This window comes from Anser anser (genome assembly GCF_964211835.1).
Source record: "Anser anser genome assembly, chromosome: 3".
Taxonomy (NCBI): domain Eukaryota; kingdom Metazoa; phylum Chordata; class Aves; order Anseriformes; family Anatidae; genus Anser; species Anser anser.
In genome coordinates this window covers 74,502,967-74,525,023 of record NC_139722.1, presented here as the reverse complement: position 1 = coordinate 74,525,023, position 22,057 = coordinate 74,502,967, and the positions used below count along the sequence as shown (strand labels likewise).

General features: G+C 36.8%; 1 protein-coding gene across 15 annotated transcripts in view; it reads right to left on the bottom strand.

Annotated features, from left to right (window-relative positions):
- Positions 1-1,582: 1,582 nt before the first annotated feature.
- QKI (QKI, KH domain containing RNA binding) overlaps positions 1,583-22,057 on the bottom strand; it is a 158,323-nt gene continuing 137,848 nt past the window's right edge. For 2 of the 15 annotated variants that reach the window (XR_014582956.1, XR_014582958.1), the window contains 3 exons: positions 20,957-21,253; positions 18,240-19,085; positions 1,583-13,611 (listed from right to left, as the gene is read on the bottom strand). Coding sequence is in view for 12 of the 15 variants with exons in the window: in XM_083832559.1 (XP_083688685.1) it covers positions 13,595-13,611; positions 18,240-18,314; positions 20,957-21,253 (389 nt within the window). In the remaining 3 variants the exon portion in view is untranslated. Of the gene's footprint in view, positions 13,612-14,155; positions 19,086-20,956; positions 21,254-22,057 lie in introns of those variants that run through there. The other 13 variants (XM_083832564.1, XM_083832567.1, XM_083832565.1 and 10 more) reach the window with 7 other exon arrangements.

Below are 22,057 nucleotides of genomic sequence, written 5' to 3'. Positions count from 1 at the left end.
ACCACACACCCAGGAGATGATTAAAGGAAGTCAGAGGTCAGGAACACAGAAAAGCTTGTGATATAGAAGAGAAGATTTGCATGGCCATTAATATTTCATGACTTAGCAGCCATGTTGCTCAGAACAACTATCTGCACAATAAAGGAGGATTGTCTACCATCAGGTTGCATATTTCAAGACATACCTGAGTCATAAAGGCATTATTTATGTGCCTCTACCCATGGGCGGAATGCAAAAGCCTCCTGGCTCTTGTACCTCTCTCTCCGAGGGCAACCTGGGAGCCCTGGCTGAGGGCTCAGCAGGGGTTGATGCGGGGCTCTGCCCCGTGCTACACCTCCACACAGGGTGAGCTTCAGCCTAAAGCCAAAGCATACGAGGTATTTTTCTGACTGCAGGCATATTAGACCCAATGCAAAGGAGGAGGTGCTGCGCTATGGGTACGTCTCTTCAGCCATTATCCCAACCCCTGAAACAAAAGTGCTATTTATATGCAAGTGTATAGGTAGCAGTACAAGCAGAAGACTTTGTATTTGCTGCCCATTATAGACACATCAAAGCTGGTAATTAAACCTGGAAAAAAAAAAAAAGAAAAGAAAAAAAGAAACCATAAATTACTACTTTTCTCTCAGTGAAAAGAGCAAGATGTGTCATGGATTAAAAACAGAAGCATTTCATCCCAGTGTTTCAGCAATTATCCTTCATGAGATTTTATTCTGAGCAAACCGAGCCTGCAGTAGCAGCAAAGCAGGTCCTCTCCTCTCACAAAATCAAACAAAGCTAGGAATTTTCCCTGCCTGCACATGCTTGTATGTGGCTGGAATAAGCACAGGGAGCATGTGGTATGGCTGACTCACCGGCACAACCAGACTCTCCTATTGCCGCCAGCCCCTGATGTAACTTTTTCCCTGCCTTTCTTTGCGAGTGGGTTCTCCCTTCCCAAACCTGCCAGCAGCAAGGCGACTTCGTGCAGAAGGAACTTTGGGAGCCAAAGACACGTTGCCAAGAGGTCCAAGGGGGTCCCTCAGAGGGACATGGCACATTCGCATTGCTTGTCAGAGCTGCTGCTGCTTTAATTCTTGTAGTGTGTGTGTGTGTGTGTGTGTGTTGGGAGGAGGTGAAAAAAAAAGGTGACAGAAAACGAGGAGTTGTAGAAAGGCTAAAAAAAAAAAAAATAATCACAGCACCAGAATTGCACCCTGTTGTTTTACTGACAAGATGTGTAAGTCCTTTCCCAGATAATTTAAAGGCGAAATGAGACTTAATTGTGCCAGTCCTGATGGCCCAGTCTGCGTGCATTGCAAATTACTCACATGAGCAGCCCCACTGACTCCACCTGAAGTATTCTCAGACGTGCACAGTCTGGCTCACAGTGACTAGTGACAGCAAACTGTAAGGGGAGAAGGGATGACAAGGGTGAAATTGCTCTGAGGCAACATTATTTACTACTTCCCTCTCTCCTGAAACATCAGAAGTTTAACTATTTCAATCACTGTTTTCACTGCTGTTTTAAACCAGACACTTGCTAGAGTGGCAATCATTTATTTCAAAGTTTCCTCGCACAGGGAAGTCAAGACGCCAAATCTAGAGTAGGAGAAAGTCCTACTTCATTGATTTATTATTATCACTGTGATGTACATGACAACTAACATAACACAGGTGTTTACTTCAAAAAGATAAAATCTTGAAAGACAAATGAGGAACTAAATCCCCACTTCTCACCTTCCACTGTACTGGGGCTGGCCAACAGAAAGCGTTTGGTTGCCAGTTGACTTGTGGTTGAGCATGACCAAGAATAAATCAGCTAATATTGGGCTTTGTTGGGACTAGTGGTATGACTGCTTATATGATTTTGATTTTGTTTTATACCTATGATCTGCTAACGAGAGCTCTTGCTTGAGAAATCCAAAGTCTTGTCTCATAAACAGCATTTACCTTTTTCTTTCAAAGGCAAAATTTCCTTCACTGCAAAACTGGCATCCCAAATGTAGCTGTTCACAGCTACAAGCCTGAGGCCACAAGCACTGTTGTTCTTACAGTAAATTTAATTATTTTAAGGCACTTCAGTTTCAAAAATCATACAATAGTCTGAGAACTGAACAGCCAGAACCTCAGGTGATGGCGTAAGAGACCTGGTGTTTTTATGCTGACTAGTTCCCAAGCACAGCCAAGGATGAGCGATACTGACAAAGTAAAAGGCAGCATCCAGCACACAGACAAGGATTTTTTAAAAAGTTATGTGATTTTTAAGCTCAGATCTCGAATGGAGATGGTGTATTTCACAAGTATCATTTCCTACAACCAGCAACACTTGCGCACCTTCATTGAACAGAAATGCAGAACGCTGCCTCACTGCATCCTTTCCAGCCCCTTGAGTTTACCATGTATTTTAATAGATCTGCATTTGTAAAGGGCATCATGTATTAAACCATCACCGTGTTGTAACTGTATTGGGATAACTCTACTCTAGTTAGTCAAAAGCTCAAAACAGTGCAACCTGAGCGCACAAACATCACTGAGAGTATCCACGTGCTAGACTCTTCAGCACACTCTGTGAACACCAACGAAGACTCGGGGCAGCCATGCATTTTCCTGAAAAGCAGTAGAAAATGTAAGCAATCTTGGTATTTTGCCATCTGATGACAGTAACAATCCAACAAGTAAAATGTGATGCATTAGATACTCTTGTACTATTATCACGTCTGTCTTGTCTCCCACATCATACCAGCAAATTCCAACTCCCACCAATGCAATCCAACTTTGCCTATTCTGCAGGCCCTCACAAGCACAGTGCATATCCCCACTTTTACGTTCCGCTGGCTAAGAGACAAAGAAATGCTGCTGGTGCTTGTAGCTGCACCTGTGTCCCTTCAGCTCTCCTCAACCACTCTGGCTGTGGGAACCTGTAACGCAGCTCAGTCCAACCGCAGAGCCTGCGGCACGGAGAAAGCAATGAACATGGATCAAGCCAAAGCAAGCGACGGCCATCTCTGGTGCTGCTGATACACACCGAGCTGATTTGGTCTGAGAGTACGACTCGGCTGGTTGAGAAGATTGTGTGATCTTTTTATTCTGTGGGCTTGACTAAGTAAGAAGTCAAAGTTATTTTGTTTTGCTTATATCCTTTATTTTTAAGTACTTTCAAGATCGTAAGACACTTGGACACCATGCAAGAGAGCGCTCGGCTCTGTTCTGCCTGAGAATTTCAGTCTTGAATGCAGTTATCCACATCTGCTGCTGCTAGGGTGTTCCTACCAACCTCATTTCACAGACATGGAGCTGAGGTACACAGGTTCAGAACAAAAGCCACAAAGGCACTTGCGTGAAATAGCGCTGAGCTTCTGCATGGAGAGCTGGGAGGAGAGTTCAAGACTGAAGCTGAGCAAGGCCCACGGATGCTCTACCTGTGTAGTGTGACCAAGGACATACCCAAGCAGCTGAGCCACTGAAGGGGTGACTGTGGGTGTGCTGAGCAACTGGGACGTATTGACCAGCATGTCCTGCTCTGCTCTCAAGCAGGTATGTTGTCTGCACGTACCAGCAATTTTCTTTTCACTGTTCTTGATAAATGTGGACAAAAGAAGTTAAGATGATGGTGCTTTCTCTTATGGAACAATGTAACATGATTTTGCTATTGAAAACCCAGGTAATCACACTTTTCCTATTTCAATATCTGGACAATGCTTAATTCCTGCTCCAGGCGACTATGTTTTTCTGGATGTGGCTGCAAGGCTCCTGCCCAAAGTTGCACAAATCAGTGATGGAAGAAACATCTCAAACCCAGGTGCTCCAAGTGATCAATTTGTGTCCTTGTCACCAAGACATTGCTCTTCTTCTGCTTGGATTGAGTCATGCATATTTAAGCAGGCTTTCTAAAAAGTCTCACACTTTGTAAATTCTGATTTAGACCTGAAGTCTTTGTTGCAGTCTTTCTATAAGTGAACTGTACCACCTGGCCATCCTAATGAAGGTAAACTTGGCCTATGAAGCATAACACAGCACATGGGAGGCAGGGTAGAACCTCAGAAGAAAATAATGTGAAATTCAAATTAGGCTGAAGAAAGGAAATATTTCCAATAGAGAAATTAACAAGTTTGATTAAGATAACAGGGAGATACGGCAAATCAACTCTTCAAGGACTGAGGCAATTTCAATTTTCTTCACTTAAAATTAATCTATAGTCTCTGATGAACTTCTTGTCAACATAGTCTGGGCTTCTTGACAGTGCTGCTCTTCTTCACATTTGTCTTCTTCTCCTGGCTCACACAAAGTCCAAATTAACTTTATTAAATCTGTTCAGGGCAGCATTCAAAGTTCTGACATGATTGTATTCTTTATCTTCTTTCAATCCACATAGGTATACATTTCCTATTTTCTCTCAGAAACAAAGCTGAATTCCACAGAAGATCTGCTTCATTCATTGCCTTTCAGGGAAAGAATCAAAATGGTCTCATCACTAAGGTTATACGGGAAACATCATCCAAGAGCATGCAAGTAATGGCCCCGAGGCCTCCTTTGCCTTGTAGTACTGGATCCACTCTATCAACGATCCAGAGATGTACTAGAGTAGTATGCATGTGAAGGTCTTCAGATTGCAACCATGTTAAAAATAAGACATGGATATTGCCATCCTAATTAACATATAATATCTCGGAATTGGTAAAAGAAAGATGTTTATACTTTTGGAGATTAACAGGTAGGCTAACAAAGAAACTAGGTTCCCTGCACCCCAGTTTTACCTCGTATTACACAATGATTGAGGCCAAGGCCTTAAACATTCCTTTTAAAAAGGCTGTGCTCCAGGAAGAGGCATATTCATAACTGATTTGCAGTATCTTGTCATTTCACAATCGGAGCTGTACAAGGTACAGTCTCAGTCACATGAGAACTACCTTGTCCATTGCTACAAATTATCCAGCATCAGATTCTGGAAATCATAGTTCAAAGGGTGCACATAACTAATAAGATAAATACTACGCTAGTATTACATTGTGCATTTCTACTGCACGCAATACTTTAAGACTCCAAAATAGCTATGCTAGTACCTTTATTACACAGTAATACATTTCCCATAATAGTTTTGCTTACTCAACCTGCCTTTTTACTGTACTTGCTTCAATTTAAAAAATACTCCTTTAAAACACTGCCCTGCAAAGTAGAGACTGATTGATTTTCAAAAGACTATGAAAGCAAACCAGAAGTAACACCAAGACAAAGTAATTGCTTCATTGACTGACCCATGGCAAGAGGACCTGGGACCTTCTAAGTTTCAGGTAGTAGAAGTACCACCTGTTTGAGAAAGACCACTCTCATTATACTGAAAGTCAACAGAATTCACTCAGAAAAGGTCCCAATAACAAAAGTCACTTCTCTGCTTAGCCTTTTGTCTGCAGTGATTGATAAATATATAAAATTTAGTTTTTTTATTGATTTGATTAGCATTTCATTTAGAAAATTTAATTTCATTTACTGATGAGCTGCTAAAATGCAATGTTGAGAGATGTGCCTGTATTTGGTATTTTTTCTTGAACCTCGCACCTCTGAGTTTATTCAGTTTACTATTCTAAGGAGTCAATCTTGCTGCTGGATAGAAACACTAAAAATGGAGTGGCAGAAATGCAAAATGGCTAATGTACTACTGTACTATTTTATAACAAAGACTTTAAAAGGTATTTGGGGAGTTACCCTTTTATCATGTTTAATTTTTAGGAGAGAGAAACTCAACGTGAACTAGCTGTCAGTTGCCTAGTTTTTGACTGCAAACTTGTTAGAGATACTAGGAAAGCAATTAGTTGATATCACTACTTTTACTGGTAGATCTGAACGGCAAAGTGAAAGGCATCATTTCAGACACTGCATTTTACACTCTTCAGCAATAAAATATACTCAGTATTTTGACGCTGCCAGTCATTAAGTTTGTATTTCCTCAATGAGACTACAGAAGCTGTAGTAAAAACATTCAGGAGAAATATAGCATGGTTAGGCCATCAGCCACAAACATAACAAAACACTTATGCAGACAACATTGGTAGATGAACAATAAAGCCTGGTGGTATAAGTATTCTGGTCATTAAATTCCACATCTAACATGAATTTGTAGACCAATAAATACAATTGCTAGCACAAATATGGTCATAGATAGGTACTATTGACTAAATTCTCATTGTGCAAGAGACAAGGAATATCATCGTAATTCTGTTTTCTGTGGATCTGGATGGAGTAAGGATGGGTTTGCACAGTGCGCATGTGCTAGATAGCCAAAGGCAGCACAGAAAGTGAGGGCATGCCCACACTTCAGGAAGCCAGGACTGCGGTGCACAGGCAAACTTGGGTTTGCATCCAGATGTCGAGGGGTGCTTTACCTCCTCGAGCAGCGCACATCTCATGCTTTTACTGCAGTGAACTACCAGGATTAAAGCTAGTTCAGATCTAATTGTATGCCACCAGTATGTTGAGACTCATGATAGAAGAAATCTGTGAATGCTAACTCTGCCAAATTTTTCATCCCTCCTAGAACAGTGTGGGACAGGACACGAACCCAAATGTTGGTATTTAGCCTCCCCTGCCCTATTCTACCAGACTTCTACAGATGTCACATTTAGCTTTACCTATTGTAGGCGTACTTCTAAAACACACAAAATAAACAGCATAAGGTAGAAGGATTTTTTTTTTTTTTAAAGCAAATAGCAGCTTTGGTAAATAAATTACCTCAAAATATAACCAGATATTATCACATACATATTAATGAAAATATTAAAACACAATTTCTTCTCCAGAGTGTTTCTCACTAGATCCATACTAGCTAGGATGGCAAGTTATTTTCCTAATTTTATATAGTAACCAGAATAAACTAAAAACTGTATGCTAGCTTTAATAAAAAGTACTTCTTCTCTTATTAGCTCTAACACTTGTTACAGTGGTGCTTCCAGAACTATAACATCATCACCATCACTTGGTCATCTCCAAGAAATCAATAAAATTGATGCATCCATAAATCTATCATGCAAATGTATATTGTGTGTTTATGGTAAATAATGCATACTTGCTTCATTTACAGTTACAGACAACACAGCATATCCATTAAGCAAATGTAAAGCAAAAAACAAACAAAAAAATCCTGTTAATCAGATGACCATGAGAATTTGTCTCTTCAACAAATAACACCTTTCATAACAGTGCTAAAAGCATTAATGAAAATTGAAGTGTGAAAAATGTACATTCTTTATTCTGCTGTTTAGATACAGAATAAAATTTAACTTTTTCAGAAAATAATACTATAGCTACAGCTTTGGGAGCTGTCAATTTGCTTGAGGATAAAGTACATGCACTTTTTTCCAGTTATTTTATTGCACATAATGTACAGTCATAATTGGTGTTTTATTTACATGTGTTTTGGCAATGTCCATGTTTTTTTTTCCCCTCAGAATACATTATTTTGCACAAACAAAACCTTAAATGTTTCACACAAACTGCCATAATACAAGTAGAAGCATATATGTATATATGTATTTCTTTTTAAATTAAATCTTCGAAGAGTTTCAGATCTCAGCTAATCTTTGCCTTGGGAGTCAAGATTCCTCCCAGTTAGCCTGTTGTCAGAGACGGACATCCGGACTGCTGGCATCGAGAAATGGGCGCTGCAAGGACCCACCCGCTGCGCCTCCCGCCCGCTCCTACGCAGAACCGTACCACCTGCAATTAGTGCGCAGGCACATAGAAGGAAGAGCACTGTACTTTTGTTAACCAGTTTGATTCAACATTGATCACCATGCGTTAACGTTATGGCTTGTGTTATTTGAACAGTTTTCCATTAACAGGGCTTTAGAAAAATATATTTAGTATATTAAAAACAAATTCCAGTAACAATTATGTACTTTCACTCTAGGAATGTGTTATTCAGATTTCACTCTGTACAACATGCTATTTATGATGACTGCAATTGTTACCCAGATACAAAGAACTAAGTTTCATATACTCGTGAGTATGTTTCTCCCAAGTTACAATGATTTCTTAATGGGCAGCAACACACTTCAATGCTTCCCTGCATTATCAGGGCAGAAAACTTTTTAGTGGTCCCCCTCGGAGAGTCCCTCTTGGAATAAACTGTTATGTGCAGATTTTTTTTTTTACATGCTTTTTAAAGATCTGTTCAAATAAAATATCAAAATCATCAGTATACACTCAGCATATGTTCATTAAAAATCTTTTCAAAGATATCCCTGAAGACTCTTTATGAAGTATTTTCTAGATTGGTAGCACAGAAAAAAAAAATATTGGAGAAGTAAAATTTGTTATAATTTAGTTCAACATTTCACTTAAGAAATCAATAGCATTGCTGAGATTTCATTTTAAAAGGTTCTGTGGTGTTTTTGTTTACATTCTGAGCTACTTAAAAAAAAATAAGAGGTTTATCCTAAGATTAAACCATTTTATTTGATGGACCAGCAACGCTCTAATTAACTTGAATGTATGATCTTTCAAATGTAAAGACAATTTAACCCCAGAAAAGAAACAAAAAAACCAACCTAGCTCCAGTGATGTAGCAATATTGAAACCATCCTCAAATTCAGTTCTAAAAATAGCCTGTGTCTTTCCTACAAGCAGGCAAAGTATAAAATAGTTAAATTTTCAGACAGGCACTTAGGTAAACTGAGAAATGCATTTGGTGGTCAACAGCAATTAGCATAAATTTTCAATTTTTTTTCTTTCCTTCAACTTTAAAGTACTTCAAAATTTAAGGCAATTTTCACTACTTTAAAGAATGAGATGAAAATGCACTGTGAACAATGTATGACAGTAGTTCGTATCTAATAAAAACAGAAAACGTTAAAAATATTGCAGAAAAGTAGTAGTTGTAGAACTATTTTTCAATATAAGACATTATTACTTTGCCGTATTTGAATAGTTTCACTTACACCAGAGAATACTTCAGAGTTTAAATGCGTGCCTCTGATTAAATATTTTAATAATATAAACTAGCAGATCTGAAATGAGACCTGTGCCATTACCTAATCAAAAGGTCTCAATGTTATCTGTTTTTTTTTCCACCATCTAACTGTGACTGACTTTTAGGATAACACTATATTCACCATCTGTTTATATTTCTGTACAAGTGAAACTATTCTAAATGCATTGATATTCTAGCTGTACCTAAACACTTTTGTAAAACAAACTAAAAAGTACACACTATTATAAAACGTCTTCATCATAGCTAACCTATTTTTCCTCCATAAAATAAAGATACATTCTATTTTAATTACTACATATAAGAACTTTTTGAAGTTTTCTATCACATAGATTTCAAGATGTGTAGCTTGAAACATCATAAATTAAAGGTTCAGAACAAATGCAAAGCCTCATTGCCTCATTGTCTGAATTTTTTACTATCTACATAAAAAAAATGGGGTTTCACAAGAACTGCAGGTATCTGAAGAGTGATCTACATCAACGATCTCCCTTGACATTAGCTATAACTGTCCTCTTAAGATTGCAAGTCCAGGCGGACTACCCAGGCTACGTAAAGGAGCCTCAGACAACAGAAGTTTTAAGAGAGAGAAATGTTTCTGTAAAAATAATCTGCATAGAGGTACAATCAAAACAGCATCTTCGCCATTTCAATTCCCTGCATTCGTGTTGCTACAGTCATCCACAGGGATAAAGATTACATAAAGGCAGCCTTGGAATTTGAAATGGCTCTTGCTCGGTAATTTAGTGAAAGGTATGTTTTTGTACTTTCTGCAGTCATTACGAAATGATCCAGTCTGACCTTTGGCTTACAGAAATTGTACTCCCCTGAGCTATGCAATACTGATAGACTATTGCAGAAGTACAAAAAAATTACATAAAAATAGCATGGCATGAAGAAAATAAGGCACTTTTGGCAAGGAAAAAAAGATGATTTTGTATTTCAATGCACGGTAATTGCATCTAGATGTATTTTGTGCTTGGAAACATCCCACAATGCAACAGGTGCCAAAACCAACACATCCCAAATTGCTATGAGATTAACTGCAACCTCTGAATGGTTCAACAAAGAATCAAACTGGTTTCTGTACACCATCATGATTTACCAATACATTGGCATCTTTGCTCTTTTGCTGTGAGCTGAGAGTAATTATTTTAGAGAAAGAAAAAGAAAGTGTGGAATTAGTAATGCAGATGCTGAAAGGCAAGTGGCAAGACTCTACAAGAAGAATGCCTCAAAAAAAAAAAAATGCTACTTTGTTCCCATATCTACTGGCACCTATTCCCCAAGGTAAAAGGCCAGGATGACCAAAGCCAACTTAATAGTAGTGTGCAGAATGTCAGCCGACAAACAACATAAAAACAAGTCACGTTGTGTTATCTGTGGTCACGTTCTTCAGGGTTAGTCCAGTAACTCAAGACTTTACATTCTTCCGTCTTTATTTGTTTACTTAATTAAACATGTAATGGTTAATAAACAGACATAGTCCAGAGTTAGTAGGTTGGTATTATAACATTTATTAAAATAATGCTATGGGTTAATAGAAACAGCAAAGAACCAAAGAATTAAAATGCAAGCTATGTAAAAACCCAACTAAAACCCAAATATGTCTAATGTATTCATCCAGTAGCTAACTAAAAGCCCAAGAAAGACAACACTCCCAATATAATAAAGTACTGCAAAACAATTGGCAATTTTTCAGTTATCAAAATTGTGGGTTTTGCATTTTGTATCCTTTTTTTTTTCTCAATCAGGAAAAAAATTCTTTTGAATGTTATATAACATACATATAAAACAAGATAGAAAAATACATTATAAACTTGTAACAATGGCTGTAAATACATTATCTTACATGTTTCTCATAGGCAATAGGTTGGTTATGGTACATACATAGCATGAAACTACTAAGATAATAAAGAATAGACAAATACATGTCATCTGTACGGTTACATACAAGCGACACTCCCATCTACCCACTCTAAAAAAAATTACATAATACTGTCAGAAAGAAGTCTTAAAACTACTTATTTTAATAAAGAAAAAGTCATTAAAGAATGATAATACTGAGAACCAAGGCATTCAGAGATTTCAAAAGTCATGCTTTTTAAGTTGATCCAAAATTTTGTCAACTAAGTTTTCAGAAGTTTGTTCAGAGCAAACATTACTTTCACATGTCACACATCTGTTTCATACACTTCCCCCCCATCCCCAATAAAAGACCTTTGATAAACATCTAAAAATGTCCAGGTTTTATCATAGTTGAGATGAAAGTGGATCAAATACTGGTATTGTTTTAGCAAATCTCTCTTCAAATGTTCGAGTGTCGCAAGTTTATTCAACCAACCAACCAAAAAAAAATCAAAATGGCACAGCATATACTGTAAGTAAAATCAACACAACTGTATGTGTAACAGGAAGACAAAGCCGGTGGCACAATAAACAAAAAGCTAGCTGAATACGAAAGGATGAATGTCTATTGCATAGTAAATAAACTGATAATTATTTCCAGGTGAGACAAGATGTTAGATGAGGTCACCATGCAGGTGCTTAAAATGTAAGCCCTCTTAGCTTACTATCGACCTTTCATTTGGAAGCTGTGAAGATTTGCAGGAGGAGAATAAGTTGACAAGAAGGGGAGTAAAGTTATCACCTGATATTTGCCAAGTTTAGTTCTGAGCCCCACACAAATACTTAATACTTAATGTTTTTAGAATTAAATACTGTGCGTTCAACAGCTTCAACTCCTGTGATTGCCCAGCTACATAAATCTCATGTGGAAGCGAGGGTTAAAAACACAGTATAGCTGGGCTTCAAACAACTAACTGATGTCCCTCTCCTGCTTATCTTACAAAGGAAAGCCAGTAGGCAGATCTAACATTAATCAAAGAAAAGCTTAAAAATAAGTAACTTGCATACCATTCGACACTGCAGGAGCTGCTTACAAAAACTGGGGACATGCTCAGACCATAACTGAGGACTAGCTACGCACTTTCAATTTCATTACCTGCAGAACACCAGTTTTTCTGGATGACTCTGAAGTCTGCTATGTCTGATGCATATTTATTCCAACCAAAAATCAAGAAAACTCATCTCCACCCCTGAACAAAAATGAAATACTTCCAGCTCTACAAACATTTCTCAGCTAATAGTCTAATTTAGAATGAGACAGTCTGTAACACAGAACCCTTTGGTTTACATTGCACAAGTACTGTATTAGCTCTGATTTGAGCAGTAGAGTTGTGGAAATAATGATGGGCTGGATTGACAAAACCTTAGCAAATAGTTTCCATAACGCGTTTTTGGCAAAGTCACATCACACTAATATGGCAAAAATCAGGTAATTAATATGGTCAACTCATCATTTGTCTTTCCTCACAGCTTCTTTTCACATACTGGGCGACTGAGTGGCATGCAGTAACTTGTCTGAGGGAGAAGCTGATTATACAAGACATTTGACTAAATGACCATGAAGAAAATAAGGCACTTCCTTTTCTTTAGACTTATTCCAATACTTAAAAAATAAAAAAGAAAGACTAAAAGGCTCTTTTGGTCTTTTGTTTCTTGACAACCACCAGAAAAAATCATTTAATGAAATAAAGGGTTTCTTTGTTCTTTTTTTCTTTTTTTATAACACTTGAAAGTATAAAATGCTACATTTCCAAAAATATATTTTTTTCTGCACCAGCACCCTTGTATAGTAAAAGTATCTACTTTTTTTGTTCATTTTGTTTCAATGCACTACACTTTATCTACAATTTCGTTACATGTATACAGCAAATAGGCAAGCATGGCTTTTACATCCTTAATGAATTTTTTTTTCTATACAGGGAGGTTTAAAAAAAATATTTGAACAGTTTGCCCAGTAATGTGACACATAATGCATGTACCTTGTTCTCATGTAATCTTCTGAGGAGATTAAAGTATGGTTAAAATAATTTAAACTTGGATTCGCTTTCATAGTGTTGCTGTTTTGTTCTCTGCATTAACATAGTTCTGAAAATTCATTGTGATCTGTTATCTCATGGCACGTTTTCTTTTAAAACATCCAATTTGGCAGGCAATAGAAAAAAGGCTGCAACTTCGGCCCTTTGAGGGCACTGGTAGTGACTAAACAGCACGTCAAATTTTGAATACTTTTTGGAATCCCTTCACCAATGACATCCCTGACCAAAGGTTCATGCATGATGCATCATCACACAGTACATTCAGAGAGAGCTCGGACTTCTTTTTTGAGAAGAAAAATATTCCTAGAAGTCTCTCACAGTAACTGCCTCTGTCATCGGTAGTTAAGGGACATCTGTCTCCATCTCGCGCGAGGCCTCCTTACCGTTCGCTTGGGGCAGGACGCTAGAGGATGATCAGTGCGGAGGGATGAATTGGACCTTATTGCTTTACTACTATTCAGTGCAGGTTCTAGAACCACTTTCACCCAGACAGGAGAACACAAAAAAGCGGAGTTGGAGGACAACAATTTCTTTGTCTGTTTTGTTAGATGGTAAGACGAACGGACAAGTGCCCCAGCTCGCTGCACTGAAGACAGGCAAGCAAAGGCGATTACCAGTTAACTGATCAGCAGGCAGGCATGGTCAGGTCATCATTGGGTGAAGAGTTCAGAGGTCAGAAGGTCATAGGTTAGTTGCCGGTGGCGGCTGGGTGGTTAGGAACAAAAAAAAACAAAACAAAAAAAGAAAGAAAAGATAGAGAAGAGATTAGTTCCAGCTAGTGACGGCTTAATGACAACATGAAAACTAATCACAACTAATAAAAAACAAGCATGTTTAATTCTGACATACTGATCGACACCATCTACGGAATGCAATAAAATCATGACAGCCCTCCATCATGATTTGGACACGGGAAGGAGAAGCCCGCTCCCACAAAACCGGTTAACAGGAGAAATAGAGATAAAATACGACTAACGACTAATGGTTAGTAGCAGTCGATGAAGGAAATTGGAAAACAACGAACGATGAACAGTTTTGGAACTCGGTCGGAAGAATTTGGAAACAACAGTCAGTGCACGGCATCAGTATCTGACTGCTATTAAGCATTAGTACCTCCCCAGGTGCAAGCATTAAGCAACTATTAATGATGGATGTGATTATTAATAACTGGTTGTTAAGAGAAATGGATCTGAGGGGTTCTCAACTTACAGAAACAATTTGGTTCAACAAACTAGGGGCCAAACAAGGGTTTTTTGTTCAATAAATTTTTTATTGCCTTTCATTTATTCTATTTACAAACAACATGGAATTTCTTGGCCTCATGATACAAAGCAGTACTAAACTGTAGTCTAGCAACGTAGGCATCATCATGGGAACCAGGAAACGCTAAGCCTACTACTTTAGCCAGCATCTTCCCGTTCCAAATACTACTATTTTACACATATAGGACACTTATAAAATGCACTTGCATGTAAACACTGTAAAAGTCCTGCCATTTTAAATTCTATACTTAAAAAGCTCTAAGTACATCAAAAAATAGAGAAAATATCTAATCGATACTAATAAGGCATTTTAAAACTACAAACAGCTCTCTTTATTCATTTTCAAAGCTAATACTCTGCAAATACAATAAAATCTGACATTTCATATACATTCCTGCTTTATATTTTTATATTTTAAAAGAAGCCACCTGTAAATACTATTTTCTTTTGCAAAAAACAACAAAACAAAAACAAAAAAAACAAAACCCAAAAACACAAACAAATTACAGTAAAACATAAAAAAGTTCTCAAGTGGAAAGTTATCATTCCCAATGTTCTTGAGCTGTTCCTTCTTTAATCATTCTCTCACATTCTCCTTCACCAAACTTGGTCCACTTAACAGTAGTATGATTTTTTTTTTTCATTTTTATTTTTTAAGACTCATTCAACAGCTTAACCATAGCTAATAAATTCTGAGGTTGATAAAAGTTTTTGTACTGTTGCCATTTTGACTAAGGCAGAGGAGATGAAAGTGAGAAAGGTATTCAGTGCAAAGTCAGATTTGTGCCATTTCATAAAATGAAGTCCAGTAGGTGTAATATTCACAGATAGCATCGATTTAGCAATCTTTCTCGTGGGTTGATTTACCTTCACATAACAAAAATGGCCTATCATTTACGATACAGTTCATAAACACTAAAAAAAATTACTACTGTAACATAAATGAGACCACATGCTCCCTGATTTTTTTCAGAATCATGCTAGGTGGGATTTGTTTAAATTAAACGGCTGTTTCAAAAAATAAGCAAAAATAAAAATAAATATTCATGTGGCACAATCTCACCACTTTACAGGTATACTAGAAACAAAGACTCTTAAAGCATTTTGATACTGATTACAATTTTGATTAAATTGTATTAAAATTTATATATAAATTACGTGACAGTTGGTTTGGATAAAACATTCAAGAATATTCTCAGCATTATTATTTCTTGTGGAGTTTATAATCAAAGCAAGCTACCTTTTAAAAATACCAGTACACCTGTGATACATCCTCTGCCAAGTCTCTGGCCTTCTACAGTACACACAGGTTTGTCAACTGTGCAACACCATTTACAGTTTATTACAATTAAATCAGTCAGTCTCTCTGTTATATGCAAATTCAATTTTGTATTATTTATAAACTGGGGTTTTATTCTTAGTTAAAATGAGCTATATTTTTCAACCCTTCACCAATTCTAAATGCTTAGTTGTAAGAGAAAAACATTTACACGTTCGGGGATTCTTGCTTTAAATGCAGTGCTTATCTCTAGAAAAAGAACTATGCAAAGAATAAAAACCTACTTAAAAAGTGAATGCAGTAGTACTACAAAGTCATCTGAAAATCAATTTAGAATTGAAATAACCAACTTTAGACCCAATGAATGCAAATTTAATTTTAGCAACATTTAACTATATAAAAAAGTTTCTGCATTGAAAAAAAAAATATTTCGGTTTGCTGACATTGTTTTTTTCATGACTATAGCTGTAGAAGTGTATCAGTGACAGAACAACCCAATAAGTGAAGATGGTAAATATTGATAGTAGATTAATTCTGCAAGATGATTTTAACGCATTAAAGAATCTGTTTTACTGCTGAATGATGCTCTTCAAATCCTTTTGTGAAATTTAAACCTGTGCAGTGATAACGTAGGATTTCAGATTCAAAATAAAATAAAGTACACTTGTAAAATTAACTTTGTGTAAGGTTCTCAGTACACCCGGGTATTATTTAGATGAGACTAAAATAATATTCACCTGAAATATCAGCATGGTTTTCTTGCAGAAAGATAGAGGTATGCATGACTTATTCCATAGGAGATAAGCCATCTGTATTTATTTTTTAAATAGAATGGACTTTCAATATGGTTAAAGATGAACACTATATTATCAGAAAATGGCTATATTTTAAAACAAGGTGAAATGAAACCAATACTTTTTTTCAGTGACTTGTAAGTGGCAACCCCAGACAAAATATCTAGGCCCTTCACAATATATTTAAAATATGTTGACTAAATACTACAATTATCAAAGCAAAATAAAAAATGGTCTATGCTTCCCCCAATCTGTTCTTTACCAATGTGTCTACTAGTTGTCTCAGTCAAATATCTAACTAACCAATTAAGTAGTTTTTACTCTCACTGAAGCTACCACTGCAGATCAAGAATGACCTTTAGCAAAAACTGATTTTGAAACATCAAATTAAACTTTTAAAGAGAACTAAATCCTTAACACCCATCGCTCTTGTCAGAAGATAGGTTATAATCTCTCATTTTCTTTTTTTTTTTTTCTTTTTGTCAACAAGGGACATTATTCTGATTATGCCCTGTTGCCCATTGAGGAGTTTTCAAGAAATAAGAACGAGCCAATGGGCTGTAAATAGTGTGAGGTTCAAGAAGAAGCAATCTTCTGGAAAACTTTAGTAGTGTCTTGTTACAACAGCTTTACATTTTTTTGTAAAGCAATGATTCGTACATATGAAAGATAAAAGTGTTACATAAACATAACAAGTATCCAGGAGGGCCCTTTTCACTGTATTGACTGAAATCTGTGTCGTTTCTTGTAGTCAATTTATAGGAGGTTGCAAGAAGTGAAGCGTAGTCAGTGTTAGATGTCAGATCTGTCACCTGCATTTGGCTTTTGAGTATTACAATATCATGTAAGCCTGCACAGCACTGATTTTGATGAGAGCAGAATAATAATACTTGGCACATAACGCTTTGTGTCCTCAAAGCCCTGTACAAACAAGAACCCCCACAACACCCCTGTGAGGTAGGGAAGTATTATTATCCTTATTTTACAGATGGGAAAACATACACAGAGATTAAATGACTTGCTGAAACCCACACTGAGCCAGCATCAGGGATGGGATAAGAATTCAGGAGTTCCTGTGTTCAGCCCACACTGCTTCCTAGCCAATGTCAATAAACCGAAAATATCGCTTTTCTCAATAAGCTTAAATACTTCATTCAGGGGTCCAAAGGCATTGTGTTTGAGGAACAGGAGAAAAATGAAGATTTACTTTCCATTCAACAGTTAAAGAGAGATGCCCAAATATTGGATGTCATCTCACCAACAGGACTTCAAAAGTTGCTTCTCCTTCAGGTTACATGTTTTAGCAGCAAAAGGCAAATACCAGGAAATAGATTTTGGTAAAAAAAAAAAAAACCAAAACACCCTCCACTCCTCCACCCTTATTAATTCAAACTGAAACAACTTTTGAAGTATTATCTTCACAGCCCTTACCTTTCTGAATTCAGTTAGGTATCTGAGAACATGCATCCTCCTCATAATATACAGTACAGTGGCTCAAAAGTTTATTGGAAAGAAGGAATCTAAATCTTCAGATTTCTCCAGACACAGACAGGAGGCATTTATTCCTTTACTTCTTTCTCATTAAGCAACCATCCATTCATTTTATTTTGCAACACCAATCTGATATTTCCACACCAATTAAAAGAACAAATGGGGCAGGGGGGCTGGCACAAATTAATCACTGCAGCACTGAATTCATAGTGTTTCCTGATGCAGATGGATCTTTAAATAGTTTTAAAAAGGGAATCTGTTATAACATTTATATTAAATATATGACAAAGTTTACATATTTAATTGAGCTAGGAAAGCCAGGTTTACAACATTTTTAAAAAACCACAAGCATTCCCAAAGCTCTAAAATATTAACTATTCAGTTTTCTGAGGAAAAAAATAATGTCAAATGTCAAAATATGGTATTTGGTTAACCAGCTGTGGTGTTGCAAATCTCATGTACACTCAAAGCACTTCTTACGAACGAGAACTGCAGAACTAAACTAACCTCGGTCTGCGGTCACAATCCTTTGGTAAGGATGGACACGCATATCGTGCCTTCGAACTTTAGTAGCCACCGCACCTAGTTAAATTGCAATTACCAAGACAAAGTTAGAAAACATTCAAAGAAAACATTAACAGCAGGTTTATCAAAATGGATTTAAATGATCATTAACTACAAAAGTTCATTTTAAGAAAAGCAACAAGTTAAGGCACAGTAGTTTCAAATCTTAACCTTAAGAAGTTTATCTGTGCAGATTAATATTGCATTTATTTTAAACATCCTGGCCTTAACCTGTTTAATCCATTCATTTACAATCCCAAAATTACAGTATTTCATGAAATCTATTAGACCCAAGCACATTTAAGCTTTACTAGTCACATATTCACTGAAGTGCCTTTCTTGCAGCAGGACTATTTTAAATAATGCCATCTTTTAATACTGACAATTATTTGCTAACCTTAAGATCACTTCCAGTTCTACCACAAAAAGAAAAGTTTTAGAGCAATTCTTCAAGCCTACAGATTGTGATTTTAAACTTTAAGTCAATAAGTATGAACTGCAATGAATTAGGTGATTAGTAAAGCAAACACTATATAGAACACTTAGCAGTCAGTATACTACTATACACTCATAAATTACAGCTACTCTGTAATAATAGGGGCTAATCCAAATTAATAGCACTATTTTATTTTAAATCTATGTGCAAAAAAAGTGCAAGTAAGTCACTGACTGCTAGGCCAAGCTTTTTTCAAGGCTGCTGAAACTAAGCATTTGTTAAAATTCAGATCTGATGAAGGATCAGTTTAAGACCGTTCTTGAATTCTTAGCCTTTCGTTGGGAAAGCCATACCTAAAGATAAAAGGAAGGGAATTAAAAGTTAGTCACCAACTAAAATTTGATCCCCACATCAATATCCCCCAAACTACTAATAGGGACACATTTCTGTCATTTTTAACAGAACTATTTTAAGACATCTTAGAAGTCCACAAGAAAATGGACAAAATATAGCATATTGTTTATGAGCGTGAGTGTATTATAAGGCAGAACTCAACCAAAACCTCATTTAATTCAATTTCTATGCAATTGCTCAGATTATAGAGCAGATGTATTAGTCATCGATTCTGTGCTACATAAACAGGGGTGCGGTGATTTTTTTCCTGTCTTTTCCCTTTTTTTAGGAAAGTTTATTTAGAGAGATCTGTTTTAGCTTTAGCTACCATTTCAGGAGTAATTCTCCCCTCCTCCCTTTTTATATAGAATTCTGTGAGAAATCAATGAAAGTTCCCTGCATCATATATTAATATATTACAATGGAATGATGTATTTCTTTACTTGATATTAACCAAATTCAAGAAAGGGCACTGCCACTAACTAACCAGCAACTGATAGCTACTGTGACGACGACGCCTGTAACTGCAACATTACTCCAGGAGATATTGCAAGTGCCAGTACGGACTCACAGATTGGGGGTGGGGAAGCTGGGGAGAGCATGTACATGCTTGTGGGAAATAAAAGAATGATGACGTTATCACATGGTCCGTAGATGTTGGCTATGGGATAATGGAAAACAGCTGTAAGTTGCTCAAAGACAGACCTACTACATACTTCTGCCCTACTAAAATTTTGTTAGTGGCTCACTAATTCTGAAAGGTAGAAGTCTGAAATACATTTTCTTTTTGACTGTACAAAGCACACATACAGAAAACACAACTATTCACTGTTTAAGTGAAACACTGATTTTTTTTGTGATACTTTCAACAAAATATTGACTTTGAACCTTATTGTCCAGTGTTCATTAGAGATGTTTAGAATCTGCGTAAATCAATAACTGCCACTGAACAAACTAAGATCAAAGTACTATAAAATCAACATCATGCAGCACCAAGGTCATATGCAGTTCAGAACAAACTAAAGAGAAAAGATTATTTATATTCTGCAGAGCGTAGGGAAAGAAGAAACTATTGGAACTGCTTGTTCCATATTGACCAGTTAACTAAATTGTCACGGCTGCTTTATCATTCTCTCCCTCATACAGCAAGCCAATGGCCTGAAATGTTAGGAATGACGGACATTTCAATCCAATGTATATAAAATAAGCCATCAGTAAAGTTGCTGATTGTACCATCCTTTGCTCAGAACTTAAGTTTCCTTTATATATTTATTCACTGAAATTATTTTCTGCTTACAAAATGATTAACAGCTTTCCAACACTGAGGAGAGATTGATCAGATGTGTTCTAAATGTAGAAGCAAAAACCTAAGCAAACTGAAAAAAACACCTTTTAATTCTCTCCACTTTGGCTACTAAAAAGATACAGCAAAATAGAAAGTTCTCTCTTCCAAAGATAACTGGAAATTAATTTATGCTGAAGACACCACAAGCAAGTCAGGTATTTACTGGAGAACAAATTACATACAATAGATGTCAATGTCTGTTGTTTTTTTTTTTTTCTTGTCTATGTATCCACCATCTAGTGTCACACAAACATTAAGATTTTGTTTTCAATAATCTTACTAATACACTAAACACGTTTCACAACGCAAAACATGTTAAAATGTTTGAGTTACACCATTGGAATAATTTTCCTAGGCAATTTTGATATCTCTGAGATAGGAATATAGCTTCTTTTTTTTTTCCTTTGAGACGCATGACCTCTATATGCAAATATCATGAAAGCATATGCAATGTATTCTCCAGTCATGTGCAGATAAGAGTCTTACCTAATACACCACTAGGTTCAATAGGATACTCAAGGATTGATGTAGCTGGTGCCAGCGTGTAGGGGTATTCGTACGGGGTGTAAATTAAACCAGCTTCAGGTCCTGGTGGCACTATTGCAGCGGTGGGATGAGGAGTTCCGTTTGGCATGACAGCGGTTTGTATTTGTCTGATCAAAGGCATTATGGTAGGGCCAGCTGGCGTAGGAGTACGCAGGGCAGCTGGTGGGAGAACAGGCGCAGGCCCAGTAATGATCCTTGGAGCCTGGGCTGTTGCTGCAAGAGAAAAGGCAAGGGCTGCTACAGTAAGCAAAGAAATTCAGAGGAAAGTATGGAGATAGCAGTACAAAACGTGGAAAGAATGGGAAAAAAGGGGAAAAGTAGGAAAGAAGAAAAATAAAAGGAAATCATTAGTACATGCGCTGATCACACAGTGCCAAAGCACACCATTCAAATGCAAACAGCTTTCCATTTTCCAGTGTGATTAAGTATGAACATGCAAAATAAAAAAGCCATTGTAAAACAGTGAGGTAGATTTCTCAAACAGGTTACACAGCACAAAAGCTCCATTTAGACCACATTTCTTCATTTATGCTATAAAGACTGCATGAGACTGAGATGCATGCAGGAGATACAAGGAAAATACTTCATAATCAAATACAGAGTACAAAATGTAGTGCAACTATAGAGTCCACAGATACTCAGTTATGCAGAGCTACTGTATGAGTTCTACAGTTTTGTATCTCTTATATTGTATTTAAACATATATACAATTCCAGTTTCCAGGATCAGTGAAGTTAAAGAGGATCTGGAAAAACAATGCATCTCCACTCCTACTGTAGCATGAATGACATACTCTAAATGTTTTTCACATCAATTTTCCCCAAATATAACATGTTCTTTGTCACAGAAGATTACTACGGTCTTGCTTTTTTGTTTCGTCTTGCACAGTGCTTGCATATTTAATTATTTGAAGCCTGTCAGCATACTATAGGAACAACTTCTTAAACACTAACACAGATCAGCCGGTAAGAGTCGATGTTAAACTGTTTTATTCTATTGCTTAGAACAAAGATTTCTATGCACTACTGCTGATCTACATTG